Genomic DNA, 22,210 nt, shown 5'->3' with positions numbered 1-22,210 from the left:
AATTTGCATAACATATTAAAACAAACTAAGGATTAAATGCTAGAAAACATATTTTTAGTAACTAAAAAGATTAACATTTTTTTTTTTTATTTTTTAGATCTTTTTGAGACATTGCTCAAAGAAAATAACCGAATGAAATATTAGTGACTTACAGCAGAATCATCAAATAAATTTAACACTGAAGTGAGAAGCCCTCGCCTGTGTTGTCTGTTTCCTCTAAGGACAGTGTAAAGGAATGCATTTAGACTTTGATAGGAATTATCCATGTTTCTAAGGCCACGGACCGGCTCTGAGGGGTCTTGAATGATACTTTGTATTTTGTAGGACATCTTAATTCCTTGAAGAGCCTTCATCTAATGAAAAGCAAAAATAATCCCAAATTGAATACATGAAAATAAGTGTACAGATATTTTATGATCAACAACTATACTAAAAAAAAAAAAATTATGAAAATAATATGCAAATACATCATACTGATTTTACCTCCAGAAAATAATTTTTAATTTATCTACAATCTAAAAACAAAAGAAAAATTAATTTTGAAGTTTATAGAACTTTCAATTCATTTGATTCCATTATTATAATCAGGAAAATGTATTTCTATTTCATAAAAATTAGATTTTACAAAATTATTTATCTCATATTTCTGAAAAATTTTAATTTAAAATAAGAATTTCAATGACAAAATAATGTTGATTTTAAAAATGCAATTGACAAAATTCTTTTATTTTTTATCTATACATTTTAATTGGTATTTTAGCTTGGAATCAGATATCATGACATTAAAGTATATATAACTGAGAACTTAGTGACAATTCTAGTTTTTATTAATAACATACACTATTAGTTTTATAAAGTCATCTAAAGGTTTGCTACACATAAATAAGCTTACATGAATGAAACCAGGATATTTCTTATCTATCTCTTGTAGCTGTTGATCAGCTTTAATCCTGACAGCAGCATCACTTTCTGTTCCCATAGTTATAAGGTAAGGTACACACTGAAAAATCAAGGTTTTATGGTATTAATTTTACAGTAGTTACTTCTGCTCCTTCTCCCTTTCTCTATATCATACATGCTCTAAACCAAAAAATCCCATTTGAATCATAATCAACACAACCATTTTTAACATCAATTTTCCATGCTTGCACAAGACAAAAGTTTCTTGAGGCAGATTTCTCTATGGCTAAATGCTCTTCTTTTCACCAAAACTTTACTTATTTCCTAGTAAACAAATGAATAATCCAAAACCACATAATTCTGAATTAAACTTCCTAACTACATAGCCATACCAGTATCTATTAATGAAAATTATGTAAATCCAGATAAGCTACTGAAGCAGGTATTTCACAGTGGAAAGTCTGAATGTAAGACGGGAACCCAAGATATTATATTTTAATCTGAATTTGTGTCCTGAAACTAATACTGTTATATTTCAGAAAAATCATAACCAACAAAACCTATAAACACACTCACCAGTTGTTGTTAGCTGATATCTGTTATTGTTCAAAGCAGTTATTATTCTCATCAGCCTGTAGCCCTCCCATACACACATGAATACAATTTCTAAGATTCTAACAGACATAATTTATATGTCTAGGACAATAAATGACAAATTTCACGCAGCTAACTCATATGAATTCCTCTAAGGTAAATTGTTATACAGACATCATCATCGTCATTTAAAGTCCTCCTTCCATGCTAGCATGGGTTGGACAGTCTGACAGGAGCCGGCCAGGGCGGAGCTGACCAAGCAGGAGCCTGCACCAGACTTCTGTGTCTGTTTTGGCAGGGATTTTATAGCTGGATGCCCTTCCTAACACCAATCACTCCGCAGAGTAGACTGAGTGCTTTTTACGTGGCACAAGCAGAGGTGAGATCAGCTTGGCATAATTTTTACAGCTGGATGCCCTTCCAAACACCAACTACTTTACAGTGTGGACTGGATGCTTTTAAAGTGGCACCAGCACTGGCAGGGTCATCAAGTAACTTGCAAGACAAGGATCTTTTGAGAGACGAAGGGGCATTGGAGGAGAGGATCTTGTATCAGATGATGAAAGGTTATAGTGAGACAGAAAGATAGAAACAAGCATCTTGCTGTAGGGAAGATACATAGTTACTCAGCCAGAGAGGGGGGGGGGGAGAGAAAAAATGAGGACAGAAATAGGTGTACTGCTGTAAAGGAGATACATGGTTACCCAACCTGAGGGAAGAGCAGGAAAAGGAGACAGCAGGAGTGCAAGAGAGAGCAGAAGAGAGATGGTGGCAAAATACCAGGTATACTCACAAGAGACAGGGATGGTCAAGTAATCAGAATATAAATGGACTGGTCAAGTAAAAAAAAAAAAAAAAAGAGGGGGGGGGAGACAATTGCAAATATCAGGGCATACCCTTAAGATATGGAGGTCATAATATAAGTGGCAGGGCATTGCTAAAGAACCATGAGTAGAGAGTGGGGGAGGGGAATGTAACAAGTGGTGAAAACCTGGGTATGTGGAGGAGGAGGGGGTGACTGGATAGTAATGATAAGGTGAACAGGGTTGGGGAGTGAGAGATAAGCATAGTGCATGAAAGAGGGCATGTGAGTAAGAGTAGAGATGTAGTTTGGTTTGTTGGGGTAGGATGTGTAAAGAATTTTCTTGTTACAAGTGGGTGGAACACAGTGTACCACCTGACTGGCCTTCGTGCTGGTGGCACGTAAAAGCACCCACTACACTCTTGGAGTGGTTGGTGTTAGGAAAGGTATCCAGCTGTAGAAACTCTGCCAAATCAGATTGGAGCCTGGTGTAGCCATCTGGTTCACCAGTCCTCAGTCAAATCATCCAACCAATGCTAGCATGGAAAGTGGACGTTAAACGATGATGATGATGATGAAGATATTGATGAAAACAATGCTACTGATTGAGTTAGTAACTAAAAATGGATTGAATTTAATATATATCAACAATATTATTTGGAAATGATCATCATCTTAGACCCAATTTTACAACAATTTTTAACTTCACTTTTTCTGTATCATGTATTCTTTTGTTAAATACAGCCAGGCCTGAATCATCCAGAGAGTAAAAAATAACTTAAATCTGGCTTATAATACTTCAACCATAGCATGTAACATTGTTCATGCTTATCACATATCTAGAGTATTGTAATTAGTTATTATTCATTTATGAGTGTGTCTATAATTGCAAATTCATTGTCATTCCCTGACCTAAAAGAATTTATTCTATGCTGCAGCTCCACAAAATATAACTAATCAAGTTTACTTTTTAACTTATTTGTTGTGACAATAGCTGTTAGGTTAAGCACAGAGTTATTGTGCTGATAATGTTGACTCATGCCTTATTTATTATGTTATGCTCTTCAGATTATACACCTAATCCTGGAAGCCTTAGATTTCATGGCTGACAATAATGTCCCAATTCTACTTTACAACTGAATGCTTATGAAGAACAGCTAAATGTAAATTCAACAGCTCCAATAATATACAGACACACAAATTTCCAATAGCCATCCCCTCCATGTCAGCAATGAAACATTTGTGCAAAGTAATATATAGAAGATTAAAAACGGAGAAAAGTTGCAACCATCAACTGATACAATATACATGTCTGTTGCAGATTTAACTGAATACAAGCTAAGCAGTTATAGAAAATGCTGAATATAGAATCTAATATAGGAGAAACCCAACAGTGTTTTTGGTGGTGCAACAAACATTACATTATTTGCTTCCAGTCATTTTCTTCACCCACTATTCCTGAGAAGGTCATGTGGAGATGATGGGGTTAGAGTCTTCAGGCACCTCCTACATAGGGTCCAATCAGAACCAACTGTCATTACAATTCCCAACTGAATTCCCATGTGTGTGACCAACTGAGATTTTGGGTATTATTCATCTTGTTCTTGGTCTCCTGCTGGTTGGCTCAGCCGGAAGAATCCATCTTGCAATTCTTTCCTGCAACATTCTAATCACATGCCCATAGTACCAGAGCTGTGACCTCTCAATGCAGAAAAGTAGCAGCTCAATCTAGAGAGACTCCCTGATCTCCAAGCCACCCACCCTGTTAAGTAACATTACTCCAGAGCTCGTTTGGAAGAACCCTATTTCAACTGCTTGTGTTTGCAATTATACTCTTTCAGTCATTACCTAACATTTATGATCTTTGTTCAAAAATTATGAACTTCTTTATTTCAAAAATAAACGCTACTGTTTTCAATGAAAAAAGTGCAATGACACCTACTTGTACAGGATGAATTAGGCCTTGTCGTAGAACAAGATGTATAACATCCAATGCAGCTCCACGTACTTGAGAATTGGCACAAATAAAAGATTCAAGAATCTGTTTGAGATAAACTTGTATTATTGTACTAGCCATTCTGAAATAAAACAGAACAGGAATGAAATAAAAATTACATCATATGCTATGTAATTTCATTAAAAACATTTAACATAAGTTTCATTGTGATCAAAGAAAATTCAGCAACCAAATTTATCGGGTTTTGGATGTTGATGCAGTAAACTAAATTATACAATTGATAGTTTGTAACCCAATGTAGCCTGCAACAAATCAAATATCTGGATGATAAAAATTATGCACACACATATGGCTTCCATTTCATGAAGTCTCTGTTTTGTGTACTTTTGGCAGCAGTTGTGAAAGAGTGATTAAAACTGAAAAAAAATTACTTTAAACATCAATGGAAACAGAGCAGCTCTCACTACCACATGCAAGCTAGACAAATGAAACAAAGTGTTTTATATATATTAGCAGAAAGATTGTGTAACATATATATTATCTCATCTTTTCATATACATTCAAAAACACCATCCATGTATAATGGATGCTTGGGTGTAAATACACACACACGTGGCAATATGCTTACTGAATCTTTACTAAATTATTAGGGGCTGAGTGTCAGCATTTTATTGCCTGCTTTGTGCAGTATCTATGATCAGGACACTTAACTTTCAAATGCTCAACCTGTTAAGATATAATGGTTATAACACAGTGGAATACTTTGCTTCTGCAAAAATGGCAGTATTGTAAAGTTTGCTTCTTGTTGGCTCATTATGTTGAATTGTAGTTTTCTTGTGCCTACAGCCACAATAAAAACACTAAAAGTTTAGTTCTACTTTTATTTCTGTCATCACAGCCACCCACCATCAGAGTGAATTCAAAAATCAACAAATATTAGAAATTGAGAAAATATCAACATACCCAGACTGTACGTCACCCATGTCTCTTAGATCTTCAGCTTTACACTGTTTTCTCCCTGAGAGAAAAATAATATTAATTGTAAATCACAACATTGAAAACTAACTGCCACTTGCAAGAGCAGCTATTTAACATTTCAAAAACACAAATCACAATTACTTCAAATATCTTCCAACAGATAATTTCTTCCCTCCAACTACAGTGGATCACTGGATGCTGAAACTATGTAACTCATCCCCAAGAACATTATGTTCAGGGTTATCAGAACCAAAATGCTAAAATTCTACTAAACTCAACATTTCAGACTTTAAAGATAGCCACAACATTTCAATGACAATTAACTATCTAGATTATATAAGTGACATACTGCTTGGCAGCTTCCTGATTCAGTATTAAGGATAAATCCTTTTATGAATGCAAAAGCAGTTTAAACTCCACACTAAATGGCACAAAATGAATAGATGTTACTAACAATGCCAAAGAAATGCTTGAGATTAAAACAACTGAGTCTACATAACTGTATACTTCCCAAAATCTTTAGAATTGAACTACTATTCTTTATCTTGTTTATCTACTGTATATTTGCAGATATCATACACTTTCTACAGAAGAATTATGGATGAATAATCAAGAATATCTTTTTATTTATCTTAAACAAAAAGCAACAAAACTTTCTTTTAACAAAGTATGAATAGCAAATTTTACTGATTAATGAAAATAAATATTATAAAATAATCTATTAATAGTTAATCAAGGAAAGAATAAAGCTAATCAGATATTTTTAATGAAGAAAATAACCCCACTCTCATATCAATATTTGGTATTTATTTGACATTTTCACATCAATTAATTTTAAATCTTAAAGATCAAATGAATTAAATTACAAACCTATATTACAAATTAAGAATAAAAGATTGTAAAATAGTCAAACTCAGGAAACTTACATTCTGCATCAGCTTGAATCATCTTGACTTCTTCTTCAACTAAATAACCATGAAGGTTTTTCAAAGCCTACATTAAAAAAAGAATAATAATTGCTACAATATGTCTACAAAGACATAGGAAACAATATAATTTAGCACAAACATATACATAAAAAATTTTTTAAATCATTGTCAAGAATTTTAATCTCATTCCAATATAGTTTCATCTAAAGAAGTTTTTATCTATGATATTTAAATTCTTTAGAAAATTTTAAATTAGCAGATACAAGTACCATAAACATTCTTAAAACTTCATGTTTCTTATGTTGCAATGAACCTAATAAATCTTTACCTTTGACATAAACAAATCACACAAGATGGAGTGATGTTTTGTGTATGAGAATGTGTGACTAATGCACACATTTCCTTAGATGAATGTATTAATTAACTATTTCATGTATCAACTGTAAGTAATATTTTAATTGGTAAAATATACTTAAAGAACAAAGAAAAACATACTTGAATTTTTAGTTTCATTGATGCATTATAGTCAGTCAGAAGATAATAATAAAGCTCCTTAAGGGTCCTCCCAAGCATGTACTCATAATGACGGATACACATGAAACCTAAAACAAAATACAATTTCAAGATGAGCTCAAACAGTTATACTGAAACTATACTTTATTATCTGAATTATCTGTCATATTCCCATGTAATCAAGGCAAATAAGTCATGAAATGCTTTTTTGTGTTTTTTTTAATATTCTAGGAATTCTTAAAGCATTAATTGTTTAAAAACTTCTTGATTGGCAAATCAGTAGAAGTAAAAAGGTAGTAGTAGCTCCATTTTGAAATATCTATATGCTTATATTCTTTCCAATATAATTAATAGAATACTCGAACCTAGATTGCTTTATAACAGTAAAGTTTCATTTTAAACAAAGGTGACGTTTTGTTATACATATTTGTTTGTAATTTAGGCTCAAGGCCAAAAGTTTCAATGCTATCAATCCCAGTACTTGATTGACTATTTTATCAGCTCTGAAAGGATAAAAAACTAAGTTGCACTTGTCAAAATTTTAACTCAGTATGAACTGCAATGAATACCACAAAGCATTTTTTTCAAATGCATTAACAATTCAACTAAATGAATAACATCTAAGAATTACAACTTAATAGACAAATGTCAATTGTCACTTTCAGTGAAAACCAAGAAGTCTAACGAACATTTAATTTTAAATTTACAGCAAATGTAGAAGATACATAATAAGCTGACACTTGTTTTGTTATGGGTTAGAAACTGAGTTAAAAGTTATAAACCACAAATGGATTCATTTATTAGTGAAATTAAACTTTTATTAATTTTCTACAAGAACTTGTTTAAAAATGTGACAACAGAGTAAAATTTGATAAATAAGACAATATTTTTCCTTTTCTTAAATTTACTTCTTTTATATTTAAATTTATACTTTAGTCATATCCCAAGTACAATAGAATATTCAATTAAAAGAGAAACTGAGTCATTTAATAGGAGACAAAGAAACATGGCAAATTGATAGGGAACCAAAGAATATTGTTCAACACAATGATGGATAAGTTGACCCTATTTAAATTAACCAACAATATCTTGCTGCAAATTCTATGCTGATATATGCCCCATATATAAAACAAGTGAATATAACACATATTTGATCTTATCCTATCACAACATATCTATACTGTTTTCTCTTTTTAGTTGACAAATCATATGCAGTAGTTCTTCTCTAAACTACCTTATTAAACTGTAGGTAAGCCTATATGGAAAACTTATTGCAGATACACTACATTTAATAAGAAACTGATTTCAATTTCCTCTTCCATTATTCTGTATCAGGAATAACCCTACAAACTATCTAAGTATTTTCTTTTTTTAACAACTAAAAAACTAAGAAAAACTCATATTCAAACAGTCTCCTTTTAGACAAGAACAAGACTAACAATGTCAATTAGCTAAATTAATAACTGAAGTACAATGGTGTCATAATTGATATCCAAGAAACAAAAAAAAAGGAAAATTCAATACCATGAATAAACTTATAAAATTAGATAATTAATTTGTGTTAAAAAGTAATGAATAAAAAGCAATCCAAAATCCATAAATTTTAGTTTTATAATAAGGATATTATTTTAAAAACCAATAAGAAAATTTCACTTACCTAAACCTGTGAGAGCTTTTATGCGCACATCTTCATCTTCGTGGGCAATAAAATATGAAAGAACATCAAAAACCCGATCCTTAATGGAAACCTGTGATCAACAGAATACAATCCTTATTAATTTTTGTCTATAAATTGAAAATTATTGTAGAACATAGGTAACTACTTTACTCCTAATTTCTGTTGCTTAAAATAAAGGACCAATATTTGTCATAAACAATGAATATTGATTTCAAATTTTGGCACAAGGCCAGCAGTTTTGGGAGATGAGGCAAGTTGATTATATCAACCCCAGTGTTTAACTGGTACTTATTTCATCAACCCTGAAAAGACGATGGTAAAGTTGACCTTGGTGAAATTTGAACTCAGAATGTGAAGATGAACGAAATGCCACTAAGCATTTTGCCTGGCATGTTAATAATTCTGCCAGTTTTCCACCTTATAAATAACTAATATTGATGAACATAAACAAGCATATAGTGTGTATGCGCATGTATGCATGCGAGTGTAAAATGTAAGTTTGAGAGGACCTGATAGTCTTGTCAAAAATGTGACACCCACTCTAGTGCTGGTGCCACAATGAAATGCATTCAGTACTTTCTGTGAAGTTGTTGGGATCCAGCCACAGACAGAAATCCAAAGTGAAACTTTTAGTGAGACGTGGTCCTCCAACTCATCTAGGAGAGCAGTAATGACCCATCTAACCCATATCAGTATGGAAAGTGAATATAAAATGATGCTGATGATATATCATTAACATCATTTTCCATTTTTCCATGCTACCATGAGATGGACAGATCGGCACAATTCTAATCAATTATTCAAAGTAATTAACTACCTAGATTCCTACTCTTGTTTCTCAACACAGAATAGGCTTTGCTGGCCACTGCAAATGTGCTAAGCACCAGGTCATATCAGATGTAATATTTTGGAGACTTCTGCTCCCTGATAGAGAATGAAGATCACTCAGTTACATTTATGTACAAGATGAAACTGTGGAACCCTGGGGCAAGTTAGTATGGTGAAATGTTTCAGCAGCCACTTCAACAATAAGACTCTCCTAGATGGGTTAGAGATCAAGTTTCATTGATACATTCCGTTTTTGACAGAATTTCTTTTGACTGGAAGCCCTTCCTAACCTCAACTATTTTACTGAGTGTACTGAATGCATTTTATCGTGGCACCAGAAATAGAGATATTGTCATGTCCACAGCAAGACATATATGGTGTTCTCAACCCAACATTGTTTCCATTTGTTCACCAACCTCAACAATAGATTAACAGATTTGTCTTATTTTGACACCAGCACAAGTAAAGTTGCTTTCTATCCTACAAGTCAGGAAAGTCCAATCTACTCTACATTGCCTCTGTTTATTCAAGGTGGGGTGGACAAGAGAGAGAATATAAGACAGAGCAATAGCAGAAGAATTCTATTGAAAATGCAAGATCAATATATATAATTGCATATTAAATACTAATGAATGATATGTACATTAAGTATTGTATCGATTGTTATTGGATATTTTTGTATCATTTATTGCTTAGGCAACAATAAGATTTATATGCAATAAAAATGCAAATCATCCTTTCTTTCTTAAATTGCTCCTCTTAATCTTTTTCATTCTGTGGAACTAGGAATCCTACTAGTCCACTAATCCACTGGTAAAATTATGGGACTATCCTATGGGAAAGTATCAGGATTCTGAAATTACAAGTTATGCTAATGAGAAAAACAGAAAAAAAAAATTTGAACAACAAAAATTAGGTATTATACTTGCTGCACATTGCTTTACTATAATAACTATAACTACCTATGAGTTGTGTGGTTGTACTGTATGTACCACGAGGGAAAGTTATGGCAGAAAACACTTGCCCAAAGTGCAGCAGAATGGAAACAAACCCACAGCAATGTGGTTGCCAAGCAAACTTCTTAATGACATAGCCAACCTTACCCCAATCTAAAACCAATCACTCAAATTCATTTCATGCATTTGAAATTCCCATTTTTTTATACTCACACAAATTACACATGTCTTTCTACTAAGTACGACTATTTCCCTACCATCATCAACAAGTTCAAGTTACTGTATATTAACCCTTTCTCTATATTTCAAACATAACCTAAGTCACTCATGTGATTTTGTTTATTAATGTTGTTCAAAACAATAGAGTAGCTTACCTTTGTTTCACCCATATCTTTGGAATCAAAATCAAAGTGCCTACACAACAAACCAACTGTGAATAAAGCCCGTAATAAAGTAGGTCTTCTGCTCACAAGAGTTGGATTATCAGGATTTTTCTTATGATCAGCCATCAATTTAGACAGGACACCTAAAGAATGTTAATACAAAAAATAAATATATACACATACACACACATGTATTAGATAAATTCATAGAAACAATTACATACAAAGTCTAGCTGTCCAAAAAGAGAAACTGAACTTTTGAAACAATGCACCAACTATTTGCTGCAGCTTTGTAGTAACTGCAGTGCTGCACATGGATGATCTTGATTATCAGTATAATAATAGTCATATCAGTTAGTCAATCATCCATCTATATGTGCAAAAGTTAATGTAGGTTTACTACACTGGGTGATTTGTTGTATGTCAAACAATGGATTTGGAAGAAAAACTTGTGAAAATCTATCTCAAATTGGTAAAGACTTTTACAGAGACATCTCTAAAGCTGCAGCAAATGGGGGGAGGATTGTTTGAACTGTATGTAATGCATTGTGGGAATAACAACTACAAATGTTAAGCCAAAACCTGGGCAAATTTTGTTGACAACAGAAAATCATTACTTTAACAAAGTGAGTACTGTGACCCATGAAAATCATCACATAACTATCCATTAAGTTTTATAACAAATAGGAATCTGTTAAAATTTCTGTCAAATATAATGCTTATTTATTCACATCAATTTGGATTAGTCATGCATTATCCTGTAGCTTTGAAATTTCAATGATGTATTTATTTTTGGAATAATATTGTAGGGTAAGTGTGAGAGCCCAGATCTGTTCAGTTTGAACATAAAACTCGTAGAATATTTTAGCTGGATATGGCTGGTTTAAATGCTAAAGGGTTAAATAGGAAAGCACTGGTTTTATTATTGACTAGCAGAGATACCCGGCCTTGCTCAGGATTAAAATGGCATAGATTTTTATTGCTTTACTTGTTTCAGTCATGTGACTGCGGCCATGGTGGAGCACCGCCGTTGGTCGAAGAAATCAACCACAGGATTTATTCTTTGTAAGCATAGTACTCATTGTGTCAGTGTCTTTTACCAAACCGCTAAGTTACGGGAATGTAAACACAGCAACATCAGTTGTCAAGCAATGGTGGGGGTACAAACACAAGACACAGGCACACACATATACAAATATACACATATATACGACAGTCTTCCTTCAGTTTCCAAGTAAGAAATCCACTCAAGATTTTGGTCAGCGTGAGGCTGTAGTAAGCATATATATATATATATATATATATATATATATATATATATATATATATGCTTTCGGTGCGAATGGCTTTATTATACGGTGCAGTATTTTACAATGCTGTAAATAATAATAATAGTATTTTTATATAAGCTTAAAGGTTACACCGTTCACCGTGCAATGAGTAACGAAAATAGTCTAATAACGGAGCATATAATATATATATATATATATATATATATATATATATATATATATATAATTCGAAAACATGAAGTTTCGTAACATTGTTTACAAAATACTCCAGTAAAAATACGATATTGAAAAAATCTGTTATGTTTCTCTCTCACTCTCTCTATCTGTTTTTACACCATAGGTAGAAGGGGACTGAACTCATGGTTGCAAATAATGGCGATTTGAAAATTGTTAGAATTGATGGTTTAAAATTATTTTTAATGCAAAAATTCACATGTTAGGAAGCAACCAAAATAAAACAAATGGCCAATTCCGGGCATTTTCGACCATGAAGGCTCCATTGGTGCAACTCCCAGATTGCTATCTTGTAAGGTGTGGATTTCTATAGATGCAATACACACACACACACACACTCACAAACTCAGCTATATAGATATAGATAAAGGTAAATGAATAAAAATACAAAGCAAATGAAAATTGCATTCAAAATATACAAAAATATTAATTTTCTTAATATACTAACCAAAGAATTTTTGAAAACAGTCTTTGACCAGCCTGTAATTATGACTGACATTGTTCACAACAGCTCCTAAACAACTCACACAACTCTGCAAAACCTAAAGTTTGTAAAGATAAAGTATTTTAACTTCAAGTCACACAGAAAAAAAAAATCAAGTCTAGATTTAGAAGAAACCTAAAAGATTAAATACAAAATGTTTGTCATGTTCACAACTCAAAAAAATATTCACTCAACACAATAGAGCTGATGCAGCTCTCTGGCTTGCCAACTCCTTACAAACTGTCCAATCCATGCCAGCATGGAAGACAGACATTAAATGATGACGAATTATAGAATGTAAAACTAGACAATCAGTAGAGAAAATAAAATCTTTGCATATTCAACTAATACTGAGCAATGAAGTAAGAAGCTGCACTTAATTAGTTGATTATAAAAAAAAAACTAGAACAGGCATACTGCCATATTGATAAAGAGAGCAAATGGAAATTTTATTATAAAAATAAATCAGTTTTCTCACATATAGCAATGTATTGCAATGTAAGTTGTGTACCCTGGTTAACAACACAATTTGGTTAGTGTTCAGTATAAAAATAAGAAACATAAAACAAATACTTCAAAAAGGTAAAAAAATGTGATGTATTTATATTCATCACAGTATTAATACTAGATTAACTAATTTACATAAGTACAGAAACTTGAATAAAAGTTTATTTATTACTAGTAAAACTAGACTGATGTTTAAAATGTGATGTACATCACTTTATTTTTTCACTGAATGAATATATTTATATCCTAAAGGAGCAGGGATGGTTGTAACTGTACAAAACATACTATATATAGTGTTTTGCACAGTTACAACCATCTCTTAATAAAACTAATTTAGTACATCTGTTTTGAGTCTGAATGCCACCCTTAATGACCAATTTTCAGTCCTCCAAGACTAATCAAATAAGTACCAATAATACAGGCTACACAAATGTAAATGATTACATCCCTCCTCAACAAAACATTAAACCTTTCCCTATTCAAAATTTAAATGTTATACACTGGTGTGATCTTGACAAAATATAGCATAATGCATGCAATAACATACCTATCTTTTCTGCAGAAAAATATATTTTTTACTGCATGGCTAAGTTTTGTGCGTGCGAGCACACACACGCACACACACACACACTCGAGTAACATAGATGACTGTTACTAATAAATGAAAATTGTCAATTTACCATCATGCCATGCTTAAGAATTAATTTTATCATGTCTTCTTCCAACTGTGCAAGGAATGATTCACTTGGGTGGTCCATCAGAGGCACAATTAATTCTAATATTCTGGCAACATGATGAAGAACCATTGTGTCTTCTACGGTCTAAGAAAAATATATGAACAGAATTAGTTAATATTTAACAAAATTTTTAAATATTATGAAGTCATTATAATGCCAAATGAAAGATATTTAAAAGAAATTCAAGGCAGAAAATTTAGAATATTAACATTTGCTTGATATTTCTATTCAAAATATTAATAAAAAAAAACAAGAACTCATTAACATATCAGTGTTATCTAAATGAAAAAAATCAATAATCTCAAATTCATTTTAGGACAATCGAAATTTGTGCTACTTTGATGAACATTAACAGCATTAAGATAAATAATAACTGTGATGGTGATGACTTACAGAGCTAGGTTATAGAAATTTACATAAATTTCATTAGCAACAGATATCAATAAAGAATGTCATATAAATTCAACTATCTTTTCAAAGTTTTAATCATAAACAGTGACACACTAAAGTAATCTGTGACCAAAATTCATAAAATGATATTGAGATCAAAATCATAAAGCATAATTTTAAATGTTACTAACATTGCACTTGATATCCAGGTAAGGCTGCAAGGTTGTTCCATGATGCACAGCTAAATCGGGTCTTATCTTACTGAACATGTATAACGTCGACAGACAAGCTACTAAATGTTCACTATTATTTCCAGATCCATCCTCTGTTTCTTGAAAGAAATTAATTATAATAAAGTAAACCCTTAAAATATTTAGGAATGATCATTCATCTTCTTTAGGAAGGAGAGTGGGGAAAAAGAGATAGAGGAATTAGGAGGAAAGGAAAGAAAGTTGGTATAAATATAGCTAATGCATCTGTATGCATTCAATGAATCAATGACAAAATGAATGATTCCTAATCTTTTTTATTTAAGTCAAATTGTTGTAATCTTTCACAGATATTAAAAAATTGTAATGATGATAAGCCAGAGCTAATTAAATAATATAATATCAAAATGATAAATTTCTTAGAGAAGAAATCTCAGACATGGAAGCAAAACCAAGAATTGAGAGGCCACAGGATAAATTTGGCAAAGTGGTAAAACCTGATCTTGAGATGCTAACCTCACATAAAATGAAAGGCATTAGGAAAGGACAATATTTTATAATCTAAGTAGAATTATGTTTGATTAAGTATCAAACAGGAAAATAGAAGTGAAATCAAGCTCACCTACAGATTTTTCTTCCAATGATAAAACATTACCGACAAGGCAATTTACAATTTGGCGACAAGCTTGAAGTGCACTTTTGTTGACTTTCCCATTTTCATCTTCTTTTAACAGCTGCAAATGTATATTTACATTCAAAAGAAAAGGATAATTTAAACAAACACACATAAATAAAAAATCTCATGCAGTTCCACAAACAAACTATAAGCATAACATAGCTTTGGTTTAAAGCTGCTCAGAGTTTCAATTTTTCTCGTAGATCAAAAGCAACTTTTAGAATGCAATAGAATATCTCGTGCTTAATACTTAACTATTTCTACTTGAAATTTCAATATCTATTTCTACTGCTACTAAAAATCACTGATGATGATGCCACATAAAAAGCATTCAGTACACATTGTAAAGTGGTTGGCATTAGGAAGGGCATCCAGCTGTAGAAACCAAGCCAAAACAGACTATGGAAGCTAGTGCAGTGCCTGGCCTTTGCCAGTTCTTGTCAAGCTATCCAACCCATGCCAGCATGGTAAATGGATGTTAAATGACGATGGTGACGGCTGCAAGAACAAAGGAGCCTCTACAAGGTCCCTCAATCTGCTAGAACTAGCAGCCTAATCTTCTTCAACTTACACATTACCAACTTGAGAAAGGAAATGACACATTGGATAATGTAAACCTACATCTAAAATGAAGAAGAGGCACAATTTGAATGCTTTTAATCATAGGTCTGGTCAATCAGCACTGATTGAAGATAAACAAACATTTATATCAGGCTGTTATAGTGTAGCCAACTTAGCTCTACTCTGAGCTGTTTGCATGTCTTTTTAGCACATTCATAATCTGATATATTAGCAGCTTGAAACTCTTTATTTTTCTCTTTATAGTGTACTTGATATACTTTTGTAACAACTGATGATATGTTGTAGTGCCAATCATCAAAGAAAACAACTTTCAGTTCAACCTAATCAATTGTTGCGACAGCAATACAAAACTATTCTTGCCTTTCTGCCTTTTATTATCTTAATTTCATTACTATCATCATATCTTTCTTACTGACTGAGCACACACATCAACAAAGCTATATTCTGAAGACTAGACTTCTTCCTTGGAGCCACAAAAGACTTCAGTTTTGATCATCTGTGACAGACAGCAAATCTCAAGTGAGACACTTTTAGAGTATCACAACACGTTAAGTTATCTAAAATGGTAAATGCATTTCTGTTGGCAAAATTATCAAAACAATATACTTATATATGGAGTTCTGGTATTTTAAAAAATATTGAAGAAAAATAACATTTTAATTATATTTTATAAAATATATGAATATTTTTTATTAACAACAAACCATCAAGTGACTACTCACATTTTCCAACATTTGTTCAAAGAATTCAATACCAGAATCCTTGCAAGCTGCAACCTAAAAATTAAAAGAAAATTTCATAAAGTAATAATAAATATACCATCATAGTCAACACCATTTATTATATTCTGGTTATGTGTATGTGTGTCCGCTTTTACCTGATTTCAGGGCTTATCTTTTATCTTTTACGTGTTTCAGTCATTTGACTGCGGCCATGCTGGGACATCACCTTGAAGAGTTTTGGTCAAACAAAGCAACTCCAGAACTTATTTGTTTTTTTAAAGCCTAATACTTATTTTATTGGTTGCTTTAGCCAAACCTAAGTTACAGGAACGTAAACACACCAGCACTGGTTGTCAAGTGGTGGTAGGAGACAAACACTGACACAAAGATACACACACACACACACAGATGACGACAATGATGATGATGATGATGATGATGATGATGATGGTGATGATAATGATGATGATGATATATATATATATATATATATATATATATACACACAACGGATTTCTTTCAGTTTCTGACTACCAAATCCACTCACATGACTTTGATTGGTCTAAGGATATAACTGAAGATACTTGTCCAGGTTGTCATGCAGTGGGACTGAACCTGGAACTATGTGGTTGTGAAGCAAGCTTCTTACCACACAGCCATGCCTGCACCTTTAATGAGACTCTTGAGGAAGTTTCCAAGTAAGGTACTTATGCCACTGGTCTTCGCATTGATCCATTGTGTAGCAGGATATACTATATAATTAAATGCCACTGCTCCTGAATCAATGTCAGGGAAATGTCATAAAAGACAAACACATATACACAAGTATTACTGCAAAGCTCATAGGAAAGACTATCCAAACTGAGTGATTTGCCCCTTGTGCACCATGTTTACATTCAATAGTCATGGACACAAATAGAAGAGAGACAACTGGTTTAACTAAAAATATTCCTTCTGAAACAAAAATACTTGAAAAACTTAGTAACCCATGCACTAACCAAGGCAGAAAAAAAAAAAAAAAAGATCTCAGCCTCTGTCTTATGAAGAAACACTAATAATGAGGGCAAAGTCGAAAGTAAAAAGAATATTTCATTTGTAGTCACTCATGATCCTAGGCAGCAAAACATCTTGTATTTGGTCAAGCAATACCTTCCGTTCCTACATCAATCATCAAATCTCAGCCAAATAATTAAGGAATCACAAATCATCAACAGCTGAAGACAACCAAGAAATCTTAAAAAACTTTTAACAAAGGTGAAATTCACATCAGAAGAAATCCTCATAGAGTGTGTGAAATAACTGAACAGGGCAAAATGAAAAGGTTCAAGAATGAAGATTAACACAAATATGAATTGCAAGACAAAAAATTCACATTTACTGCATCACATGCCCACAATGCAATGAGAATTATATCAACTAAACAGGATCAAAATTAATACATCGGATTAGGATACATAAGCAACAAGTCAGAGATTCATCTCTTAGAAATGAACATCTATACATTTATGCAAATAGAAAATTCAAAATAGTCCCATTTTCAAAATAAAGGAGGGGAAAAGATCAAGTATGAAAGACAAAAGAAGAAAACTTATTAAGAATTTTAAATCTGGAACTAAACCAGAAATAGGCAATGCTGCTACTAAAAATAACGTCCTCTATACAGATTACCCCATAAAAAAAATGTTTGAAATACTGTAAACAGGGAAAGCAATTACACATCACAAATGCATCTTTCCAAAAGATTTGTCATTCAGTTTTTTTTTCAAATCTCGTAACTATACCAAGAATCATTTTTAAAACTATTTTTTAAATGTGTGTGTGCACGAGCATGTGTGCATGTGTGTGGATATCATTAGCACCAGTTTAATGTCCACTTTTCTGCGCTTGCATGAGTCAAAATTTATTAAGCAGATTTTCTACAGCTAGCCTCACCATAGCCAGGTATGTTCTTGCAGAATATTGGAAATGAATGACACAGCTTGTATGACAATGACATTCATTTACAACTACCATGCAATATTAAGACAAGGGACACATACACATAGTTGATATTTTCTAATCAAAGATAGCTATCAATGACTGATCTCCTTCATTATCTTCAAGGAAAAGGTAAAACAGCTACAACCTTGAAATTATTTGATAGACTAGCATCATCATTATTATCCTGATGTTCACTTTCCCACGCTTGCATGGATCATATGGAATTCAATGGGGCATATTTTCTATCACAGGATGCCCTTCTTGTTGCCATTTACCTGTTTTTATGTTAAGTAATGTCCCTTTGGCTGGACACGGCTTCATAAAGACAGAAAATGAATGACACCACCTGTAGAACAGTGACACACACAACTACATGTCACGTAAAGAAAAGAAGACACATGTACACAATGGGCTTCTAGTTTCTACCTGCCAAATCCACTCATAATGCTTTCATTGGCCCAGTGCAATAATAGTAGACACTTGCCCATGGAGCCATACAGTGGGACTGAACCCAAAACCATGTGGTTAGGAAGTGAACTTCTTAACCAGTCATGCCTATGTCTAATCCTGTAAATAATATTTGACTGTCTTTATAATGTCATAAATGTTGAAAAAACTTTGCAAAACAAGAAAAATACCACATGTAAAAGATTTACAAAGAATTCAATGAAGAAACAAAAATTATTGCATTCAGGCCAATAAATGAAAGCAGTGAAAGAAAAAAGAATGAAGAGAAAAAATAAAAATATATTAAATCAAATTGTCGTGCATTTGTTTTTGATCTAATTTTGTTTTGTCTGGAACTATTAACTCACAAACCTTGCTTTCATCAATTAACACGAAAAGAACAAAAATGAATACCTCTAATCAAGAACATTACTTGATGAAATTCTCTTATTAACATATTTTTCAAATAACATATTTTTAAAACCATGATGTTGGAAAAATGAAAATTGTAAATGACTGCTTGGATAAATAAAAATATGGAATTTCGAGTTCAGTAAATATCAAGAAAAACTCACCACTTCAGTAATATTCACAACTCGCCGTAAAAGTTTTTCATGTGATTCTTTCTCTTTGCAGGGGGTAAACCACATTGTTTGGAACACTTCACTGACTAACTTCTGTTCACAAAAACGAATTTCAAAATTTTTTATTAATAATCAGGCGTGTATGATATTCAAACTTAGAAACATTTTACATTTCTTCTAAATAAATTACTAAAACTCAAAGTTTGCTAAATGTTTATCTAGTCTTAATCAAAATGTGGTACATGTTCACATGGTTTTACACAGTGCAAATAGCGATTTTTTATTGGTTGACAGATCGAAACATTGATCAATAAATAGTTTTCATCGTCATCGTTTAATGTTTGTTTTCCAGGCTTGCATGGGTTGGATGGTTTGACAGGTGCTGGCAAGCCAGAGGACTGTGCCAAGCTTAACTGTCTGCTTTGCATGGTTTCTATTGCTGGATGCCCTTCCTATGTCAATCATTTTACAGAATACACTGGGTTCTTTTTTATGTGGTGCCAGTTTTGCTTGCTGAAATTATAGACAAAGCCAGTGACTTGTTTAGGCTCAGTGATCCAGGTACTTTTGACTGACAAGCCAAAACATGTCAAAATGCTGGTCTCTCAGAATCCCTTGAGCAAATCAGCCAAGCACGTTATTAACATACTGTTGTCATAAAAATGAGTTGTTCTTCTCTGACACACATAACAGCAACTAGCATATTTGTGTTTGAATCTGCTGGAACATATTAAGAATAAATATGCAAATCATCATTTCAGATCTCATTGTACACAGCACATGACACACTTTAATTCCTTTAGTGTGGCAGTTTTTAGCTCATTTTTATTCATTTATGAACCCAATTTAAAATGAATCATGACAATTATTTTCAGCAACAAACATCAACTAAGTGTACAAGAGTTACTTCCCACCAACTTTTCCCACAAAATAGAAAAAGTTATGAAAAAAAATTACCTTTATTCCTTCTTCATCATTTACCCTACGTATCATCTTCACACACATTTCAGGTATTTTATTAAAATCTGGTTGTTCCAAGCATATATCTTTGAAAATTTTGATTACCCTTTTGCGAACACTGATACCAGTATCCTGGAATAATATAAATAAGGATATGTCACAGTTTTAATTCCATTACACTTCACATTTTCTTGTATTGCTATCATAAATTAATATTACAGAAAAACTGAAATAAAGGTAAAGACAAATTATTCTGATGAAATCAAAAGCATTATATAATTAAGACAAAAGAAAAGAAACTTACCAAAATTCGGTCACATAACATATCATAGTACTTTGGGATGAGTTCTGGACGGATCAAAATAAATTTACCCACTAGCTCAACTGCTGCTTCACGTACTGATGTTGATTGATCAAGAAATCTGCCATGGACACCTCGCTGCATATCATCCTGAAAAAAAAATGCAATTTGAATTAGTCATCCACCATTAATCATTATTTTTATGTGTATGTTTTCCATGCTGATACAAGTGGAGAAAATTTCTTGTGCCAAACTACTACAACTGGATGCCCTTTCTGATGTCAATACTTTTCAAGAAAGACACTTTATTCCAATAGTTTTTAACATCAAATTCACATACATACATGCAAAATGGTCATAAATGGATTTTATCTCAAGGACAAAAACTCTACTGGGTTGCTAAATCATACAGAATCAAAACATGACACAATCCTTTTACTCAGCGATGAACCTAATTTAAAATAATTTATCAAGAGTTATTTTCAGCAACAAATATCAAAATCCAAACCATATGGTTGTGAAACAGTTCTCTTCACCTCTCCACCTGAATTCGAAGTGACTGTATTTTATTTTAACTATCATGCACTCTAGTTTGAATATTATTTCAAGTGGACAAGTAATATGAATTTCTGTTACTCTAATTTTATAGTAAATGGTAATTTCTTCCATGCTGGTCCTATTAGAAAATATGTAACTGCTCAAGGTGGAGTGAAAAGTAGGAATGAAATTATGAACCAACATTCCTATTTTTGATAAAGCAACATGTTAGAAAGTTAAAGATAAATTCTCTACTAAGTGTGCTTATGTCAATTCAAGTTTTGTACCTTTTCCACAGGACCATTATAAAAACTATCAAAAACTGTACAAGGATTCAAGTCTTGAGCCAGTGGAGAAGCCTTTAGGCAGTTGCTTAACCAACTAGAAAATGCAGTCAACTATTCTACAGATTACACACATTTTCTTAAAAATTATTTTTAAGTAAAAGAAGAATCACGTTGGGTAATACAGCATTAGATATATAAAAGGACAGGATGACCAAGGTTGGAATATCTTTTAATGATAGATCTGCTCTATTAGGGTCAACACTGAACAATAAAAATTCAATGTAGCTAGCGCACACACACACACACACACGCACAATGGGAAGTTACACATACTTTTAATTAATCAAAAAATCTTTGTCTGAATATTTAAGGTACACTCTACTTCTCAACTCTCTTTCTAAACTAAGAGATTCACCTCTCCACCTGAATTCGAAGTCACTGCATCTTATTTTAACTCTAGTTTGACTATTATTTCAATTGGACAAGTAATATGAATTTCTGTTACTTTAATTTTATAGAAAATGGTAATTTCTTCCACTTTTTATGAACAACTTTAGTAAATATACTGTTTTGATACATTAATACAATTGCTAATTCATTGCGCACACACGCACGCACAAAACAAATGCTGTACTTATCTAATTCTAATAAATACTCTGAGTGGTTATTTCCAAAAATCCTAATTTAGAATTCATTTGAATGTTCAACGTTAGACAAGCTAACTGAACTGCTTAATGTGAGACACTGCAAAAACTAAATCATT

At 32.4% G+C, this 22,210-nt stretch overlaps 1 protein-coding gene across 1 annotated transcript in view; it reads right to left on the bottom strand.

The window, feature by feature from the left end:
• LOC106877350 (nipped-B-like protein) overlaps positions 1–22,210 on the bottom strand; it is a 195,910-nt gene that overhangs the window by 9,160 nt on the left and 164,540 nt on the right. Inside the window, exons 29-44 of the mRNA XM_089350068.1 lie at positions 20,627–20,773; positions 20,320–20,454; positions 19,354–19,455; positions 16,352–16,405; positions 14,994–15,105; positions 14,354–14,493; positions 13,716–13,856; positions 12,493–12,586; positions 10,510–10,661; positions 8,331–8,421; positions 6,656–6,762; positions 6,158–6,224; positions 5,217–5,271; positions 4,239–4,374; positions 893–1,000; positions 153–353 (exon numbers count right to left, since the gene is read on the bottom strand). Of these exons, the coding sequence (XP_089206194.1) occupies positions 153–353; positions 893–1,000; positions 4,239–4,374; positions 5,217–5,271; positions 6,158–6,224; positions 6,656–6,762; positions 8,331–8,421; positions 10,510–10,661; positions 12,493–12,586; positions 13,716–13,856; positions 14,354–14,493; positions 14,994–15,105; positions 16,352–16,405; positions 19,354–19,455; positions 20,320–20,454; positions 20,627–20,773 (1,842 nt within the window). The remainder of the gene's footprint in view (positions 1–152; positions 354–892; positions 1,001–4,238; positions 4,375–5,216; positions 5,272–6,157; positions 6,225–6,655; positions 6,763–8,330; positions 8,422–10,509; positions 10,662–12,492; positions 12,587–13,715; positions 13,857–14,353; positions 14,494–14,993; positions 15,106–16,351; positions 16,406–19,353; positions 19,456–20,319; positions 20,455–20,626; positions 20,774–22,210) is intronic.

The sequence above is a fragment of the Octopus bimaculoides genome, chromosome 4 (assembly GCF_046866305.1).
Source record: "Octopus bimaculoides isolate indiv1 chromosome 4, ASM4686630v1, whole genome shotgun sequence".
NCBI lineage: Eukaryota > Metazoa > Mollusca > Cephalopoda > Octopoda > Octopodidae > Octopus > Octopus bimaculoides.
This window is presented reverse-complemented; position numbering and strand designations above follow the sequence as displayed.